The 18,341-nt window shown below is 48.2% G+C and overlaps 1 protein-coding gene across 2 annotated transcripts in view; it reads right to left on the reverse strand.

The window, feature by feature from the left end:
* Positions 1–7,236: 7,236 nt before the first annotated feature.
* CACNA1B (calcium voltage-gated channel subunit alpha1 B) overlaps positions 7,237–18,341 on the reverse strand; it is a 195,330-nt gene continuing 184,225 nt past the window's right edge. Inside the window, exons 40-47 of one of the 2 annotated variants that reach the window (XM_063081919.1) lie at positions 13,495–13,602; positions 12,732–12,844; positions 11,574–11,701; positions 9,710–9,845; positions 9,433–9,549; positions 8,669–8,873; positions 8,148–8,398; positions 7,237–7,767 (exon numbers count right to left, since the gene is read on the reverse strand). In XM_063081919.1, the coding sequence (XP_062937989.1) occupies positions 7,237–7,767; positions 8,148–8,398; positions 8,669–8,873; positions 9,433–9,549; positions 9,710–9,845; positions 11,574–11,701; positions 12,732–12,844; positions 13,495–13,602 (1,589 nt within the window). The remainder of the gene's footprint in view (positions 7,768–8,147; positions 8,399–8,668; positions 8,874–9,432; positions 9,550–9,709; positions 9,846–11,573; positions 11,702–12,731; positions 12,845–13,494; positions 13,603–18,341) is intronic. The other variant, XM_063081920.1, reaches the window with a different exon arrangement.

Here is an 18,341-nt window from a genome sequence, read left to right on the forward strand (position 1 = left end):
CGAGAGGGTCCCGTTCCCTTCTCCATGCCCCGGGTCTAGTTCATATATTTTAACTCCTTAAATTTTCACAATTATACAAAGCAATTATAATTTTTATCTCAATTTACAGATGAGGAAACTGAGGCCTAGAGATACTATGTAACTTGACAGAGCTGGGATCTGGACTCTACGTAGTTGGGAAGCTAGCACTTGTAACTGAACCATGAGACTATCCTGTCCCTGTGGAGCATTTTAATTTTTTTGAAAAATCATGTTACACACATCTACCGTTTCTTGAGTTGATATTCATACTCTCATTGCAAATAATCTTTCGATTTCTTGTGTCTTTTTGTCCTTTCAAACCTGCCTTTTACAAATGAGGCAGATGAAAATACAAACTTTTTTGTTTTTGTTTTGTTTGAGGACACCCAGAAAATTAGGAACCAAGTTGAAATGGTGTTTTATAACAGTCCCTGGTATCATAAATAAATGTATAGCAAGTTTACATTTCTTGTCTTAAATTGATGACCCTCCAGGTATTTCAGAATTATGCCCGAGAAGCTCCCAAGAACATTAATAATACATGTTTAAATGTTTCTAGAACAAATAGCTTCCTGCAGTTCTTTCAACAAGCTCCCTTGACACTTTTCATCTGCACACAAGTGGCTGTATTCTTTTGTACCTTGACATGCAGGCTTAGGTGAAATATTGTGGACATACATGCATTTAGTAGGTCTGCTAGGAAGGGGTCATGTAAAAGTTATCTTTGATTTGTTCATGGAACTTTTTTTGTTTAGAGATGTAGTATATGGCAGCAGTGATGTGCATCCTAAGGGAAAAATGATCCATTTTATAAAGGTTTATTTTCATATTGTATACACTGTAGTTCTATTGCGTTTTTGATTTAGTGACAATTTATGTGTTTTTCTGTCGCAGAGCAGACCTGTGGTGTTGAAGCTCACAGCCAACCCATCCAGCCCAGCTACATCGGAGAGGCTGTTCGACATTATGGCCACAAGATTGACCCCCTTTCCCTGTTCACAGTAAGTAATAACAGAGTTATAAAAAGTTATATGTATAATCTGAAAGAATTTTGATTTTCAGCTGGTCAAAGGAAGAAGCAATGGAATTGTTGAAAGCGATTTGTAGTAACTGTAATTTTGCTGTACAAATTTATTTATTAGTGCTCTTGAGAAATAAAAGTGATTTTTGTCTCTTTTTGGAAGGACATTTTTTTTAAAAATTTTTTTTCAATTACAAATGAAGCTTTTTTGTTGGGGCTTATAGGTTCTATTTTTCAAATCTTAGGTTTATAAAATTTTCTTGTCAAATTATATGTATCCAAATATTGCTAGAAGCACTTTGTATTTTAAAATTGATTAGATTGGCATCACCACTTCTATCAGATGTCCTTCTCCTAAATGTGCTTTGAGTTGGAAGAAGAAATTATTTCTTTGCTGTCTTTGAACTAGCCTGAAATGCAGACAGATGATCTTTTCACATCTTCAAATGATTTGAAGTCATATAATCAGGGTTTTGCTTTTTCCTAATGGGGAATTAAAGAGTTGATATTTCAGTAGCCTAAAGAAAGTGCATGCCTGTGTTTATTTTAATTAAATGCTCATTTTGTGGCTGATCCTTTAAAAAAATTTTATTTAAGTTAATAGAAGTTTCTCCAAATCTTTCTCGATTATAAAGAATTGGTTTGCCATTCAGAAAGTAGTATGTGATTTACATAACCAAGGATAGGTAAAAAAAAAATTTTTTTAATATTCACTTTTGTTTTAATATACTAATGCAAAATATGTAAGTATAATGTTATACATAAATAAGTGAATGAGTAAATAATAAGTACAACATAGTATACATTTCTACTTAAGAATGGATTTTATTATTATTCATTCACAGAAATCACATGAGCTGACTACCAGCTTGTCATGATTTTTTCTTATCTCTTTTTTCCCTGTGCTTAAGGGAATTCTTTATTTGCATAAGTATTTCCAGAAGCTTTCTATAGATGGTGATATTTTCATTTTTTTCTTAATATTTATCTTGTATGCCATAAGAACAAGGTTTTTCTTTTAATTTTAACATTTATTTGTACATATTTGTGGGGTACACTGTGTTGTTTTAATACATGCGCATACTGCACAATGATTCACTTAGAGCAGATAGCACAGTTTTGTACCCATTAGTCCAGTTCTCTTCCATCCAGTCCTCTCCCCTCCAGGCCTCTGGTAACCATTATTCTTCTCTCCACTTCTTTGAGAACCACTTTTTTTTTTTTTTTAGATTCCACATGTAAGTGAGATTATATGGCATTCTGTGTCTGACTTCACTTAACATGATGGTTTCCCGTTCCATCCATCTTGCTGCAAATGATAGGATATTATTTCTTTTAATAGCTAAATAGTATTCTATTGTGTATATATACCACAGTTTTTTAAATCCATTTATCTGTTGATGGGCACTTAGGTTGATTCCATCTCTTGGCTATTGTGAATAGCACTGCAGTGAACATAGGAGTGCAGGCATCTGTTTGATATATTGATTTCATTTCCTTTGGGTATATACCCAGTAGCGAGATAGCTGGACCATAAGGTAGATCTAGTTTTAGTTCTCTGAGGAATCCCCATACTGTTTTCCACAATGACTGTGCCAATTTACATTCCCATCAACAGTGTAAAAGAGTTCCCTTTTCTCTGCATCCTTTCCAGCATTTATTTTCTGTCTTGTTCTTAGTAGTCATTCTAACTGGGATGAGATGAAATCTCGTGGTTTTAATTTGTGTTAAAATTTTTTCATGTGCTTGTTGGCCAGTTGTATGTCTTCTTCTGAGAAATGTTTTTTCACGTCCTTGCCCATTTTTCAATTGGGGTTTTTTTTTTTGGTTTGTTTTTTGTTTTTTCTGTTAAGTTCCTTATATATTCTGGATATTAGCCCTTTGTCTAATGTGTAATTTGCAAATACTTTCTCCCATTCTGTACGTTGTCTCTTTAGTTTGTTGATAGTATCCCTTGCTGTGTAGAAACTTTTCAGTTTGATGTAGTCCCCTTTTTCTATTTTGCTTAGTTGCCTGTGCCTTCATAGGCTCACCCAAAAACCCGCTGCCCACTCCCATTTCTTTTAGTGTTTTCCCAGTGTCTTCTTCTAGTAGTTTCATAATTTCAGGTCTTAAATTTAGCTCTTTAGTCCATTTTGAGTTGATATTTATGTACAGTGAGAGATAGGGGTCTAGTTTCCATCTTCTACATCTCAATATCCAGTTTTCCCAGAAGCTGTCCTTTCCACAGTGTATATTCTTGGCACCTTTGTAGAAAATCAGTTGGCTATAACAGTGTGCGTTTACTTCAGGACTCTCTATTCTGTTCCATTGGTCTATTTGTCTGTTTTTATGCCAATGCCATGCTGTTTTAGTTACTGTACCTTTATAGTATATTTTGATCCAAGGAACATTGATGCCTCCAATTTGTTTGTTTTGGTTAAGTATTGCTTTAACAATATGAGATCTTCTGTGGTCACATACAAATTTTAAAATGGTTTTTTCTATTTCTGTGAAGAATGCCATTGGTATTTTAATAGGGATTGCATTGAATGTGCAGGTTGCTTTCAGTAAAATGGACATTTTGATGATGTTAATTCTTCCAACCCATGAACATGGGATATCTTTCCATTTATTAGATCAATTTTTTTCACCTAATTCCCTAATGCATCAACCCTAACCCTAACCATAACCCTAACATTCTAACCCTAAACCCTAACCCTGAGCCCTAATGCCTATCCCTAACCCCAAGCCCTAAACCCAACCCTAACCCTAACCCCAAACCCTAATCGTTAAACCTAGTCCTAACCTAACGCCTAACCTTAACCCTTACCTGAGCCCAAGCCCCTAGCCCTAGCTCTAGCCCTAACTCTTAATCTGATCTGACCTGACTCCAACCTAGACCCTGTATCCCATACCTACCCTAATCCTAACCCTCACTCTAACCTGATCCTGACAAAATTCCAACTGTATCCCAAACTTGAACTCATTCCTAAATTTGTATCTTAACCTTGAACCCATTTTCAAGGGTAGTCAAAACCATAATTCATATCTTCATTCAAACCCTAAACCAGTTTCGTTCTACCCTACTTCTCAACTACTCCCTAACTTAAACCTCATCCAAACCCTAATTCTTAACACCCACCTTAACCTACCATTATCTCCGCATTTATAGTCTAACACTTTGTTTAACCCTAATCTTAAATTCTAATTTCAAATCCAACCTCAACCCCAAACCTAACCCTAAATTAACCTTTTGTCCTAACTCTAACTAGTAATCTCCAAACCTGCCCCAGACACTTCCAGCCTCCCCAAACCTCACCCAACATCTACCCAACTCCAACCTTAACCCATCCACTGCTGTAATCCTAACCCAGCCCCAAGCCTCATCCAGCCAAGTGTCCACCCTGATCCTCACCTGGATTCTCAACCTAATCCTACATTTGGGTTGTAATCAGGACCCAAAGGCAAGTTGTAAAAGTTCTTATTTTCTCTGAGCCCTCCTGGCAGGGTACCCCCAGTTCATGTGGCACCCTGAGACATGCAGCCCCATCCCCTTGCATATATCACCCAGCAACATGATGTGGTTTTGTTTTGATTTTTTCTAAGTTTTTATTTTAATCCAAGGACTTTGCTTCATACAAAATATCATTGTAGAAACAACAGCAGAATCCAAAGTTTGGCTGATAAATATTACTCAAGCAGCAAACTAGTCAATCACAGAATTTTTTTTTTTAAAGTAAGTCCCAGGTGTGTTGCATGGTTGGGACTTCTTTTTTTTTTTTTTTTAACACTGTTCTTAAATATAAAGTTTTGCAACAAACCTTCAATTTATATCAAATATAATTAAAAATTAACAAATGAATACAATGTATCAAAAAGTATGAAGATATACATTTTCATGCACATACTTGTATATATGTATATATGTATATATTTTACATGCACACATAACTTGTTCAAACTACAGCCACTGCTTGACTGGTTCCAGATGCAGACAACTGGTTAATGCATTTCAAATTTGGCAACTCACTATGAGATTTAAGGGGAAACATGATAACTTGAGAAGAGACAGTACAGAAACAAAACCCAGTCAGGAAGACAAGACATAATGTCTCCTTTCCCTTCTCCCTGTAATTTTCATCCATTCCAATGCCTCGAAGAATCCAGACAAGCCAGCCAGGCTGTGTGGGTCTAGAAAAGAGGATTCTGGACCCAGTATGGCCTGGGGAAACGGCTGTGGTTGGTTCTGCACAGAACGGATACATTCGTCACCCAAGAAAACATGGGCTGGGATGGGGGAACAAGAGACAAACGTCAGCAACAGAATACACATCCTTCTGCTTTGCAACATGAGCACAGCAATCACATGCACTGTCGAGATTCCTGTTTAATTTTATCCTACTGGAATAAAATACTCTGTTATCTTTAAAGTCTCAGAGTGTTGTGCCTTCACATAAGGAAATTCTATAAAAAGGTTTGGTCACAATCATGCTGAAGCCCTAGACCAGGTGGCGGTCTTGTGTGATTTGTTTCTATCAAACGTGTGCCTTTTGTTGCATAGCCCTATAGATGACAGCCACTCACTGCACACACCTGCACATACGCCGCACCTCCTGTGAGCACAGACACACACATACCACACGCAGTTTCCTTGAGGACAGTCACAGGGCAGAAGCCAATAATCCAACAAAGAGATCATCTGAAATTTCAAAACAGGACACAACAGAATCAACTCATCTAATGCTCCCTCTCTTCACGAAACAAAGGGTCTCCCAGCATTCTGTGCACCCTGAACGACGTCCTGAGTATGCTCTTCCCTTTGAGAGTAGCCATGAGGCTGGATTTCATTTTACTGCCTGCACCATCGCCTGCTCAGAGCCTTGGCCTCACGTCAGCTAGAGCTTCCCTCCCTCCTGCCCTGATGGACCCACATCCAACCCCTGTCCCCACCCACCTTCCTATTCTTCAGCCTCATGTGAAAAGAAACTTATTTCACACACAGAAGAGATCATGCCCTACATGGCAGGCACCAGTCCCTGAGAATCAGACAGAGAACAGATTGAAAATGCCTCACACAAGCACACATGCTGCTGCTAGTGGCTTCCTGGAATCCCTCCCGCTGGTGGAAGAAAGAAGGGAATGGCTGCCTTGTTTCCAGCGATAACATGTCACCGGATGTCACCCATTATCCACCTCTGACAACAGCTTTCTACCTGGCTGTGGTTTTCAGTAGTTTTCACAAACCCCACCCATGATGGTTCGCAAGGTCTCATGCCGCGATGCCCAGGAGCCCGGTGTGTGAGGGCCCAGGGCAGGCACTTGGTCGAGAGCGGCAGTAGCAAGGGGTCGTCTGGGGCTGCCTGGACTGGACAGTCCATGCAGGAGCATCTCCCCACTCAAGTCACAGAAACACGCAACGAAAAGTTGAGCTCTTTCTACAGTTTTGATTTTTTAAAGTTTCTTTCCCCATTTTTCTGGTTTTCTATTTTTTCTAAATCAAGTATATAGAAATGACAAAAATGTGAAGGGTGTTGCAATTAAAAACCAAAATCAACAGCAAGAACCTCTTCCAGATTTGGTCCCTGTCAGGGTTGATGGTGTCCAGGGAAGGACAGAGAGCAGTTGAGTGTATTTCCAGCATACATGTGCTGTTCCAGTATGGAGAGCGACAACGGGTATGCGTGTGTGTTTATCGATACCGAGGACGGCTGGACCCGAGGCTGCCCTTATCACCAGCAGCTCCGTCCTGAGCTCTCCCCACACTTCCAGACATGCCCTACCTTCTACACCACACACCTGCATAAAGGATGCTCCCCCACAAGATTTCGACCTAGAAAGGTTCCAAGCACCCACCCCGGATGCTTGAGTCCACAGCACAGCATGTGGACCTGCCAGGACTTCCCAGCCACACACAGCCACTTCCTGTCTAGGATCTGATGTGTGGTGAGAACCAGGAAGCAGCACATGAGGGGGATAGAGAGCCATGTCCCTCTACAAAAGGGCTTTATTAATCCGTCCAGTGTAAAAGAGGAGGGGGGAGGGGGAGAGGCGCAGCAGGAGTCCCCACCAAGGCAGCCCAGGAGGCAAGGCCCCTTTTCCCAGGGGCTGCTGCCCCTGACCCCGAACATCCTCAGGAGCCAGCGTGGATGATAAAACTCATCAACTGGAACACACGCCCGCTACATGCAGGTGCGTGGGCGGTCACGGTGCAGCTAGCACCAGTGGTCTTGGTCCGGGTGGTGGTAGCTGTACCGCGCCCGGCTGCCCGAGCCCAGTCCCAGAGTGCAGTGGTAGCCATTGGGCACACGGCGGAGTGGGTGGGACTGGGAGGTCAGGGATGAGACGTAGGAAGTCCTGGAGGAGCGGCCTGAGTTGGTGGCCACCGCCTCCTCGAAGGTGAGAGTGTCCTCAGGCAGAGAGTGGGCAGAGGCCTCACTGTCCACACGCTGCCCCAGGTAAGGGTCGGAGCCAATGCGAGAGCTGGGGGCCAGGGGCTGGCTGAGGGGGTCTCTCTGGAGCAGGGCATTATGTTCAGAAAGGCCACGGCTGAGCCGGCCAGGGGAGAAGGTGGGGAGGCTGGTCTGAGCCCCGGCGAAGTGAACAGGCGAGGAGTTGGCGGTCTTGTAGGTGATGCTGGGGCGGGGGGTCAGGGGGGTCTGGGGGAGCTGCCTCCGCCCACCACGGCCGGGGGTGCTAGCACCAGATGTTGACAGCAAGGGGCTCCCATTAACTGAACCACTTCCCTACATGAAAATGGAACAGAGCACAGCAAGAATAAAAAACAAACCAAACAGACAAAGCACAGTGCTCAAGGCATGCATGTGCAGGGGACGCAGAGGGTGCTGGTCAGGGACAGGCACAGGGGCCAGGGAAGAGAACAGACCAAAGGCCAGACACTCACAGTTGGGCAAGGAAAGTGATGAAGCAATTGGGAGAGAGGGGCAGACAAGAACAGAGGAACATGACCACCGAGGGAGCCTGACAAGGACACAGCCAGGCTGGGGACACAGATGGGGGCTGCGGGAGCAGGCCACAAAGGGAGCCCCTGAGGGTTAAGCTGGCTGGGGAGGCCCTGGGGTGGGAAGGAGAAGAAGCAGGCCAACCCCCCTGCCACCCTGCTCACCTGTGGGTGGGGTCCTGGCTGCTGCCCAGCTGTTGGCGACGTGGGGTGGCTGCTGAGGGAGGGCTTGGGCTGCAGAGGCTCACGGCCCCCAAAACGGTCACAGGAATAGAAGCGCTGCTTCTCCGAGGAGGAGGAGGAGGGCTGCCTCCGCTCCTGGGACCGGCCCCGCTCCTGCCTGCGCTCCCGCTCCCGCCGGCATCCTGTGGGCCCCTCTGCCGGGGACAGCCCCATCCCCGCAGTGCTGCTTGGTGCTGTCCCAGGAAGAGGAGAAGTCAGCGCAGTTGGGTGAGAGCCCCAACCCCAGACCCCAAGCCTGATCCCCCCAGGGCCAGCAGCACAGACCTCGGGCAGGGCCAGGGGAAGCAGGGGGGGTAGGTGCTCTGCCTGGTCCCCAGAACTGTAGCTCACCCTCCCCACTGCTCCAAGCTGGTTATGGGCCCTGAGGGACACAAAAGAAGAAGATCCCCCAAGGGCTCAGGTCACAGCCCCTCGAGAGGCTCCCCGGACCCCTGTGCACACACCACCATCCGTGTCTGCAGACAGGCTGGGCCCTTTCTCCAGGGGCCTCTGCTTCTTGTCCCTGCGGCGATGGCAGCGGTGGTGGTGGTGGTGGGGAGCCTGGCTGGGGGCAGGGCGGTCCAGGATAGCATTGCAGAGATGAGCGCCGTGGGGGCGCTGGGCCAGGGTGGAGACGGAGCGTTTCATGGGGCTGGCATCTGGGGCAGGCTGTGGGTGAAGCATGGGGGGTTGAGTGGGCCCACGGCCTTAGAGTGAGGCCTAGGCAAGGAACCCACACAGCTGGGGCATCTCCCCAAACAGGACAGGCGGGGAGTCCTGGCTGCCTGACGCTGTGCCTAGGCGGTCCCTAGGTGGGCGGTCTGCCCCAGCCTGTGGGTCCTGCCAGGAAGAGGGAAGCTGATATCTTGGCTGGAAGAATCCTGAGTGGGGCCCATAGGTGCCCCACCAGCTGCAGTGGGCTGGTCCACAAGGCTGCCCCCCAAGGCTGAAATCAGGACCTGTGAGCTTCACGTCAAGCTTACCCACAGCCACCAGAGAATCAAACACAAGGAGGAAGAGGCTCCACACAGACTGAGGAGGCAGCGCCTGTGAGACCAGCGCCATGTCCTGGGAAGCCCACGGGGCTGACAGTGTCCAGGCTACACCGGCTGTCAGGGCAGCTCCAGGGGTGCCTGCTTCCCTACTCCTCTCCACTCTGGGTCCCGCACCCTCAGGTGGTGCCCACCACTCCCTCATCCCATGGCCTGGAGCCGGCCAGACCACCCACCTGTGTCTCTGCCGCCAGGCGGGGCATAGAGGCAGCACGGCCCTGGCTCTCCAGCCCGGGCTGGGGCTCCTCATCAGGGCCCCTCAAGGCCATGTTCTGCATCTGGACATCCACAGCCTGTGGGGACAGCAGCCCCCCAGTCACACTTCACAAAGCACCCCCAGCATCTTTCCATCCCGATCTCACCCCCCATCCCATCCAGATGTCACACCCCCATCCCATCCGGGTCTCACTGCCCCCCAATGCCATCTCATTCCCCAGGCCTGGGAGCACTTACCAGAGCTCCTGGCTGCCCCACTGGGATCTCCGCTGAGTGGCCACGCTCCAGGGGAGTCCTGACCTCATAGTGTGCATCCTGGGTCCTCCGCGTGCCCCAGGAAACAGATTCCTTGATGCCACCTTCTTGGGTTTGTCTGTGGAAGAAAGGAGAGGGCTGTCTTGTCTGGTCAGAGGCCCGTGGGCCACAGATGTCCACCCAGGAACCTGGTGCTCTGAGAACCCACCAGGAATCTCCACCAGCCAAACCCTCAGCAAAGGTCAGGAACCCCAGTCACCCTGTGGGGTTGAACGGCCCCCCCCTCGAGCGCAAGAGCTTCAACATGGTCCATGCACGTTGGACCCAAGCAAAGGCACATCAGAGGACTTGGCCCGCATACAGGGTCAGAGCTGGACAGGAGAGAGGTCGCCAGTAGCCTAGCGAGCAGCAGCTCACAGCCTCAGTCTGAAGGAAGCCTGGGCCCCTCACTTCCTGGGGACATGTGGCAAGTTCCTTGTCCCTGAACAGGGCCCATCTGTGAGACGGGAACATGATCATCCCCACTGCACAAGACCATGATGGGAAGGGACGGGCCTCACATGAGTGGAGAGCTGCCAGAGGAATCCTGCCTGTCAGAGCAGGAGAGGCTGTGACTGAGGCCCCTCCCGGGCTTCCTCCCCCAGGGGCTCCTCCAAGAGACACCTTCCCATCCCCTCCAACACGCTCACACACACTCTCAGGATCAACTGTTCAACTTTAAATGCAAACATGGCATCTTAACCAACACACAGAAAGGACTTTGAGAATAAGGCTGGCTTCCAGGACCTGGTTCCTAGAGTTGGGAGCACACCTTTCACAAGACAGCATCAGTAGTTCTGGCCACATTCTCCCTCTGCAGCATCCACTTCCCACCCCTTGACATGGGCCTGGCTGTGCAACTTGCTCTGGCCGATTGGATGTTGGTTGGTGGCGCACAAGCAGAGATCTGAAGAGGGTCTGCGCCCAGGCCCCTCTCCTGCAGTTCTTGGGGCCAGCACCATGCAGATGGTGCCTCATGCCCTGGGAGCCACTGGTCTTGGATGTCTGGGAGAACCATGCCCTCCACGAGGAACCAAACCCAGCCCAGTCCCCACCCACCACCCCTCAGCCAACCCACAGTGAGAAGAAATGATCATTGTTTTAAGTCACTTTGTTTTGGGAGGTTACCAAGAAATACCGTGGCGAGAGTTAAGTGAGATAGACAGGCCTTAGTAATTTGTCTACAAAATACAAAAGATTCAGAAATCAATAAAAATGGAGATCTGAGAGGAAAAGTGTCTTAAAGGAGTTAGGAGATTAGAACCCAAACAGGCCATTATTAACAGAAAGGGGTGAGAATTTGGGGTGGAAACAATTTCTTAATGGTCTGCAGGCACCAAAGGCCATGGCAAAGCAGCAGCAGAAGTGTGCGCTGAAGGAGCAGGTGCACTCAGTGGGCAGTGCCACTTGGGAGGATGACACCATCCAAACTTGTCTCAGCGCTGCTGGAGAGGAGAGCTAGACGAGCACGTCTCCAATGGGACAGGAATTAAGTTTAAAGTCTGCCACATAAACCCAGAAAATGAAAAACCACTCGCAGTAGCAAACCTTGACTAGCTTCCAGGAAGCGCAGACAGGGACTACACGTGGCTGCACCTCACAGGTGGAGGTGTGTGGGAGGTCGACCGCAGAGCCAATCCCTGAGGGCTCCCTGTCCTTGGATGACTGCCCAAGGCTCCAGGGGTCCCAGGCTGGTGAACTCAGAAGCCAGTGGTGAGGGCCAGGGTCATTGAAGATATGGGGTTCCTGCTCCCCTCACTGGCTCTGGGTCCCTTCCCCCAGCCCCATCCTGCAGCTGGGTACTCACACAGCCCCACCATTGCTGAGCGAGGTGGAGCTCTTCTGCCGAAGGAAAACCCGGGCTCCTCGGAGCACTGCCGGCTGTGTCTGCTCCAGGGTGGCCTTCAGTGGGTGGAACAGGGACACAGGGCCCATCTGCAAAAGGGGCAGAGGGAAAGCACTCTGAGGGCTGGGGAGGCAGGCCCCCAATGGACTTGCGATGTGGCCTCAGTGACCTCCTCTGACCACACGGCATGAGACAGAGGCCGGTTCTTGTCCAAGCCCAGCACTGGAGCTCCTTATCCCTCAGCAAGGGGCCACATGCTTCCCCTGTGCCCACCCTGTCCCTAACTGTGAGTGTGAGACCAGAATACTGAGGCTGGCCAGGGGCCCCTACAGCATCTCCTCACAAACATGTGTGTAGGTGACTTCAGGAGAGCCTGTCACTTCCAGAACCTCAGTTTCCCTGTCTGTACAATTAGGGGACTGGACCAGATTACAGATGGAAAAGAGATTTCATCCCATCACCAACTTGAATCGGTCATGTGGGAGCAGCAGGGGCTGCCTGCAGGTTCCAGGGCTGGGGGGGAGACTGCTGAGGTTGATTGGGTTGAGTGGTGCCTGCCCCAGACCTGGGGCAGGAGAGGGTGGCCTGAGCACCAGACATTTCTCATCCCAGGGCTGGGCGCCTGTCCCAGGAAGCTCTGGAAATCTGTACAACTTTCTAGACAGAGCTACACACAGTCACAAAGATGCGTTACGCAGGAAAGACACTATCTTTGAAGGACATCAGGAAAACAGACCCCAACTACCCCAGTCAGAGTCCTGAGCAGAAGGAATAGTGACCCTTCCACCCCCAAACCAGTCCTCAAATATTCCACAATCCTCTTCCTCTCTTCCACCACTTAAAAAAGGGGATATTGCCCAGGGCCTCTGTCCTCAGCCCCCTTGTCTTCTGCCCCTGAACACTAGCTCTCCAAGCCGGGGGCTCCCTGATGTCCCCAGCAGCCAGCACGTGGGAAGCATGCGGCTGTGCGGGGCTCCTGCCTTGGGGCCAGAGAGGCGGCTCCAAGGCTCTTCCTTCCCCCCGCCCCACTTCCTCCAGGAAGGGTCTGAGTCCCCCACACTGTCCAACCACCGAGGACGCCAGCATCTCAGAAGCCCAGAGGCGCCTGGAACCCAGTACCTGGGACAGGCCTCCAGGAGCTTGGTGAATCTGGTCTCTGGTGGTTTTGTTCTGTTTGTAGAAGTCGAATATCATAAGAGCCGCGTAGACTTTCCCCACCGTCATCTCGTCAGCTACCGGGAAGAGCAGGCCAAGGAGGGAGTAGGGAGGAGAGAGGGGCAGAGGCCACAGGAAATGCAGGGCACAGTGAAGAGGGGACATGGCCTCCACTCCCTCACCCACCACAAGGCCCCCTGGAAACACCCCAGGACAGAGGGGCTCTCTGGCGGGACACGGGGCGCAGCCTCCCCATGGCTCCTCCCGATGCTGAGCTAGTCCCACCTCGAGCTGCTCTGATTCCTCCCGAGGCCCCCAGGACTGGGTGGTGCCATCCCACCTGTGCCTCAGGCAGGGTCCCTCCATCCCCTCCCAAGAAGGAGAAACCAGCTTGGGCACCTCATCTTTTCTCACATCCCTAGCTATAGGGTTCCCTCCCACCTTTCCTCTGGACTTCTAAAAATAAACTCCCCACGCTAAGAGTATGAGTGATTTTGCTCAACTGAATGAGCCCCAGATCACCTCTCGCGGCTCCCGCACCGTGCAGTGCTCCCCACGGGTCGGGCCGAAGTGCACCCCAATGGGGAGGTGAGCCGGCCTCTCAAGGCAGTCACCCCTCGCCCCTTGTCTTCACTGCCACGTGCCCCCAGCCTCTCCTGCAGCCTCTCTGCTCTGCCTCACGTGGGACAGGGAAGGTGGGGCGGGGCACTCCTTGCCTCCCACTTACGTTTATGGGGTGGTACCAGTAAGTCCAGGGTCTTCTGGGGGAGATTGGCCCACACGGAGGAAATCTCCTTCCTCAGCTCCGCATCACACTGATGCTGCTTTGTCCCGGCTGGGTAGGACGAAGGCAGAGAAGGGAAGAGATGGACATTAGGGGCACTCCTGCAGTCCCCGCTGGGGCAGAGCTGGGCAGGTGGGGACAGGCATGGTGTGAGGGGAAGATGGGTGGAGACAGTGCAGCGGGAAGGACACGGGCTGGAGGCCGGTCAGAGCTCTCCCTGCGGGAGTCTGCCTGGAGGAGGCGGCCAGCAAGCCGAGCATCCAGCTGGCAGGTGCACGTGTCTGTCCAGCAGCACACAGGTGCATGAGTGCGTTCGTGTGCGTGCGTGAGTGAGCACTGTGTGCACGTGCACGTGCGGACGTGTGCCATGTGTGTGTGCCCCGGGAGTGGCGGCGGGCATGCGGAAGGAAAACGGTAGCATCCCAGTCATTCGCCCATTCACTCAACAGTATTGACGGAGCACCCACTGAACGTCGGGCACTGTCCTAGGTGATGGGACACGAACAAAGAGGTAAAAAGCTGCCCTTCTGGGGGTTACGGTACTTTACTCTACAATAAAGTCGCGATAAATACAAAAGAGAACTAATCCAGTATGTTGGCTAGTGAGGACCGACAGGGAGACGAAGAGCACATCAGGGGGTGGATGAGAAACGCCAAGATGACTGCAGTTTTGGATGGGTGTCAGGAAAGGTCTCATGAGGAAGGTGGCACATGGGTGAGACCCTGAAGGCAGAAAGGGACCAGAGAGGGCAAAGGCCTTGGTGCATCACACAAACAAGGAGCAGGAAGGTGGTGTGGGGGTGCAGAGGGAAGGGTTAGGGTTAGGGAAGCGGGGCGGGGGGCTTGAGCAGAGGAATAAAATAACTTTTTTAAACATCGAATTTATGAAGGCATAATTCACAGAGTAAAATTTACCCTTTTTAGTTATACTATGTGTTTTGGTAAATGCACATGATTGCATAACCACCACAATGAAGATATGGGATAGCTGCATCGCCCCCAAATCCTTCGCATCCCTTCATGGGTCAATCCCCAGACCTACTCCCAGCCCCTGCAATCACTGGTGTGTTTTTGTCTCTGTGGTTTTGTAGCCTACAGACTGTCATACAAATGACACACACGGCGTGTTGGCTTTTGGGTCTGACTTCTTTCCCTCAGCCCGATACATTGAGACGCAGCTGTGTTGTTGCATGTATTGGCGGTCTGTTCTGTCTCCTGCTGAGCACTGTTGCACTGAATGAATGTACCACAGTTTGTCCATCACCAGCTGATGGACATATGAGTTCTTTATAGTTTGGGGAAGTTATGAACATTTGTAGGCGGGTTTTTGTGTGGATGTCTCCTTTCATTTTCTAAGTGGGATGTCGGGCCATAAAACTAAGTGTAAACTGCTCTATGAAAGACCGTTCTGTACACCCACAGGAACACATAAGAGTTCAGCCGCCCTGCATTCTCACCAGCACAAGACGTTGGCATTTTAAAACGTGTTCTGGCCATAATGGTGTGTAGCATTATCTCGCTGTGGTTTTGCTTTGGATTTCTCTGGTGATTACTGATATGAGCATCTTCACATGTGCTTAATTTGCCTTCGATATATCTTCTCTGGTGACATGTCCATCCAAATCTTTTGCCCATTTTGATTGGGTTGTTTATTTTCTTATTGTGAAGTTGTGACAGTCCTTTATACATTATAGACACTACTACATCATATATGTGTTTAGCAAATATTTTCTCCAAGTCCTACCTTGTCTTTTCATTTTCTTAAATACTTTTTGAACAGCAAAAGTTTTCATTCTGATAAAGTTCAATTTATCATTTTTTTCTTTTATGGTTTATACTTTTTGTGTCTTAAGAAATCTTTGCCTAACCTAAAGTTACCAACATTTTTCTTCTGTGTTTTCTTCTAGAGGTTTTATAAATTTAGATTTTACATTTATGTCTATGATCCATTTCAAGTTAATATTTGTGGACCATGAAAGGTGTGTGCTATGGATTGTATTGTGCGCACACACACACCCATAATTCATATGTAGAAGCCCTAACCCCCGATGTGGCTATATTTGGAGACAGGGCCTATAAGGAGATAAATAAGATTAAGTGAGGTCATAAGGGTGGGGCCCTGATCCATAGGATTAGTTTCCTTACAAGAGACACCAGAGAACTTGCTCTCTCCCCTTGCACCACCAGAGGAAAGGCCACATGAGGACACAGCAAGAAGGAAGGAGGCCATCTGTAGCCAAGAGAAGAGACCCCAGAGTGAGACCTGCCTCGCCAGCACCTTGATCTTGGACTTCCCAGGCCTTCAGAACTGTGAGAAATAAATTTCTGGTCTTTAAGCCACCCAGACTGTGGTATTTTGTTATTGCAGCCTGAGTCGACTCAGCATGAGTCAAGAATTTTTTCCTTTTTGCATATGGTTGTCTAAATTTTTCCAGCACCATTTGTTGGAAAGATTACCTTTCTCCATAATTGCCCTTGCAACTTTGCTGAAAATCAGCTGGCCGTGTAAGTGAGAGTCTATATCTGGAGTCTCTATTCTGTTCCATTGATTTATGTCTCTATCCTTTTACCAACACCTTGATCAGTGCAGCTTTATAGAAAGTTAGGGAGGGAGAGTTTTCCAACTTTGTTCTTCTTTTTCAAAACTGTTATTAGGGTTCTTTTCCTTTTCTACATAAATTTCAGAATTGGTTTGTAAATTTCTACCCAACAAGCCTGTTGAGATTTTGATTGGGATAGTATTGATTCTAACAATCAGTATGGGGACAATCGATATCTTAACAACATTTAGTCTTCCGGTCCATGAACTTGATATAGTGCATGATTTATTTAGGTCTTCTTTCATTCCTCTCATGAATTTTTTTTTTTTTAATTTACAGCATACAAGTCTTGCATATATAGTTTTCAGAGTTATACAGCAATACATAAATATTTTATGTTTTTGGTGCTATTTTAATGGAACTTTTTTTTTTCTAATTTCAATTGTTAATTGCTAGTATATAGAACTACAATTGCTTTTTGTATATTGGCTGCTGTGATTGAACTGTGTCCCCCAATTTCATATGTTAGAGGCTTAATTCCCACTATTACTGTTGAGGGTGAGAAATCTTTTTATGGCAATTGAAAGGTGGGGCCTTGAAGATGTGATTAGATTGTAGGATCATACCATAGTAAACAGATTAATAATTATGGTCAGGGGCATGGTCCTGAGGACTTTAAAAGAAGAGCACATGAAATGTTAGTCTCTCTCTGCTCTGCCATTTTGCAATGTGATACCCTTCCGTCACTGTTGCCGCCACCAAGGCCTTCACGAAATGTGTTCCCTGGACTTTGGACTTCCTAGCCTCTGAAACTGTAAGCAATAAATTTCATTTTCTTATAAATTACCCAGTTTCAGGTATTTTACTATAGGCAACAGAGACATACTAATACAGAAAATTGGTACTAAGAGTGGGGTGTTGCTTATAACAGACACTTGAAAATGTGGAATCAGCTTTGGAACTGGGTAATGGGCAAAGGCTAGAAGAATTTGGAGGAACAGGCTAGAAAAAGCTGAGATGCTGGTGAAAGTTTAGAAGACAAGAGGACTGGGGAAAGTTTAAACTGTTAAACTGACTGGTTAAATGGTAGTGACCAGAATGCTGATAGAAATATGGACAGTAGGGCCGGCCCATGGCTGACTCGGGAGAGTGTGGTGCTGATAACACCAAGGTCATGGGTTCGGATCCTATATAGGGATGGCCGGTTCGCTCACTGGGTGAGCGTGGTGCTGACAACAGCAAACCAAGGGTTAAGATCCCCTTACCAGTCATCTTTTAAAAAGAAAAAGAAATATGGACAGTAAAGGCCATTCTGAGAAGATCTCAATGTAAATGAGAAGGGACTTCTTGGAAACTGGGGCAAAGATCATCCTTGCTATGAACTGGCAAGGAACTTGGCTGCATTCTATTCATGCCCAAAAGCTTTATGGAAAGTGGAACTTCAAGGTGCTGACCCAGGATATTTGATGGAAGAAGTTTCTAAGCAACAAAGTATTAAGGAAGCTTCAGAGCTACTTGTAACAGCCTACTCTGAGTTATGGTGGCAAAGGCATGACATAAAGACAGAATTTAAAAGGGAAGCAGAGCATAAAGATTTAGAAAATCCGCAGAGTGGCCATGTGGTAGAAAAGCAGAAGGCATTTTCAAGAGAAAAAAATGCAATGGTGCTAAGAAGATGAGTACAAAAGAAAGGGATTATCAAGAGAAGGGGTAAAATGCCCTGAAGGCATTGCAGAAGCCTCTGTGGCCAACCCTTCCATTATAGGTCCAGAGGACTAGGGCGACAGAATGGTCTCAGAGAACAGACCTGAGGCGTCCCCCACGGTCTTGCTGCCCAGGGCCAGCTCGGGAAGCTGCTTCCAGCACCAGCACCCCAGGTGCTTTGGTTGCTCCAGCCATGGCTAAATTGGCCCAGGTGTGGCTAGACCCACAACTTTGGAAGATATAAGCCATAAGCCTTGGCAGCATCTATGTGGTGTTAAGTTTGCAGGCTTGCAGAATGGCAGAGCTCTGAAGGCTTGAGAGCCTCCACCTTGATTTCAAAGGCTGTATGGAAAAGCCTGGGGGCCCAGGAAGAGATCTGTTGTAGGGCCAGATTCACCGCAGAGTGGAAATGTGGGGTCAGAGTTGCAGCAGAAAAACCACAACACAGCCATGCCTAGTGGAGCCATGAGAGCGGTACCACCATGGAGACCCCAGACTTGTGGAGCTACCAGAGTGGAACACCAGCCTGGGAGAGCTGAAGTATGG

The sequence above is a fragment of the Cynocephalus volans genome, chromosome 17, assembly GCF_027409185.1.
Source record: "Cynocephalus volans isolate mCynVol1 chromosome 17, mCynVol1.pri, whole genome shotgun sequence".
NCBI lineage: Eukaryota > Metazoa > Chordata > Mammalia > Dermoptera > Cynocephalidae > Cynocephalus > Cynocephalus volans.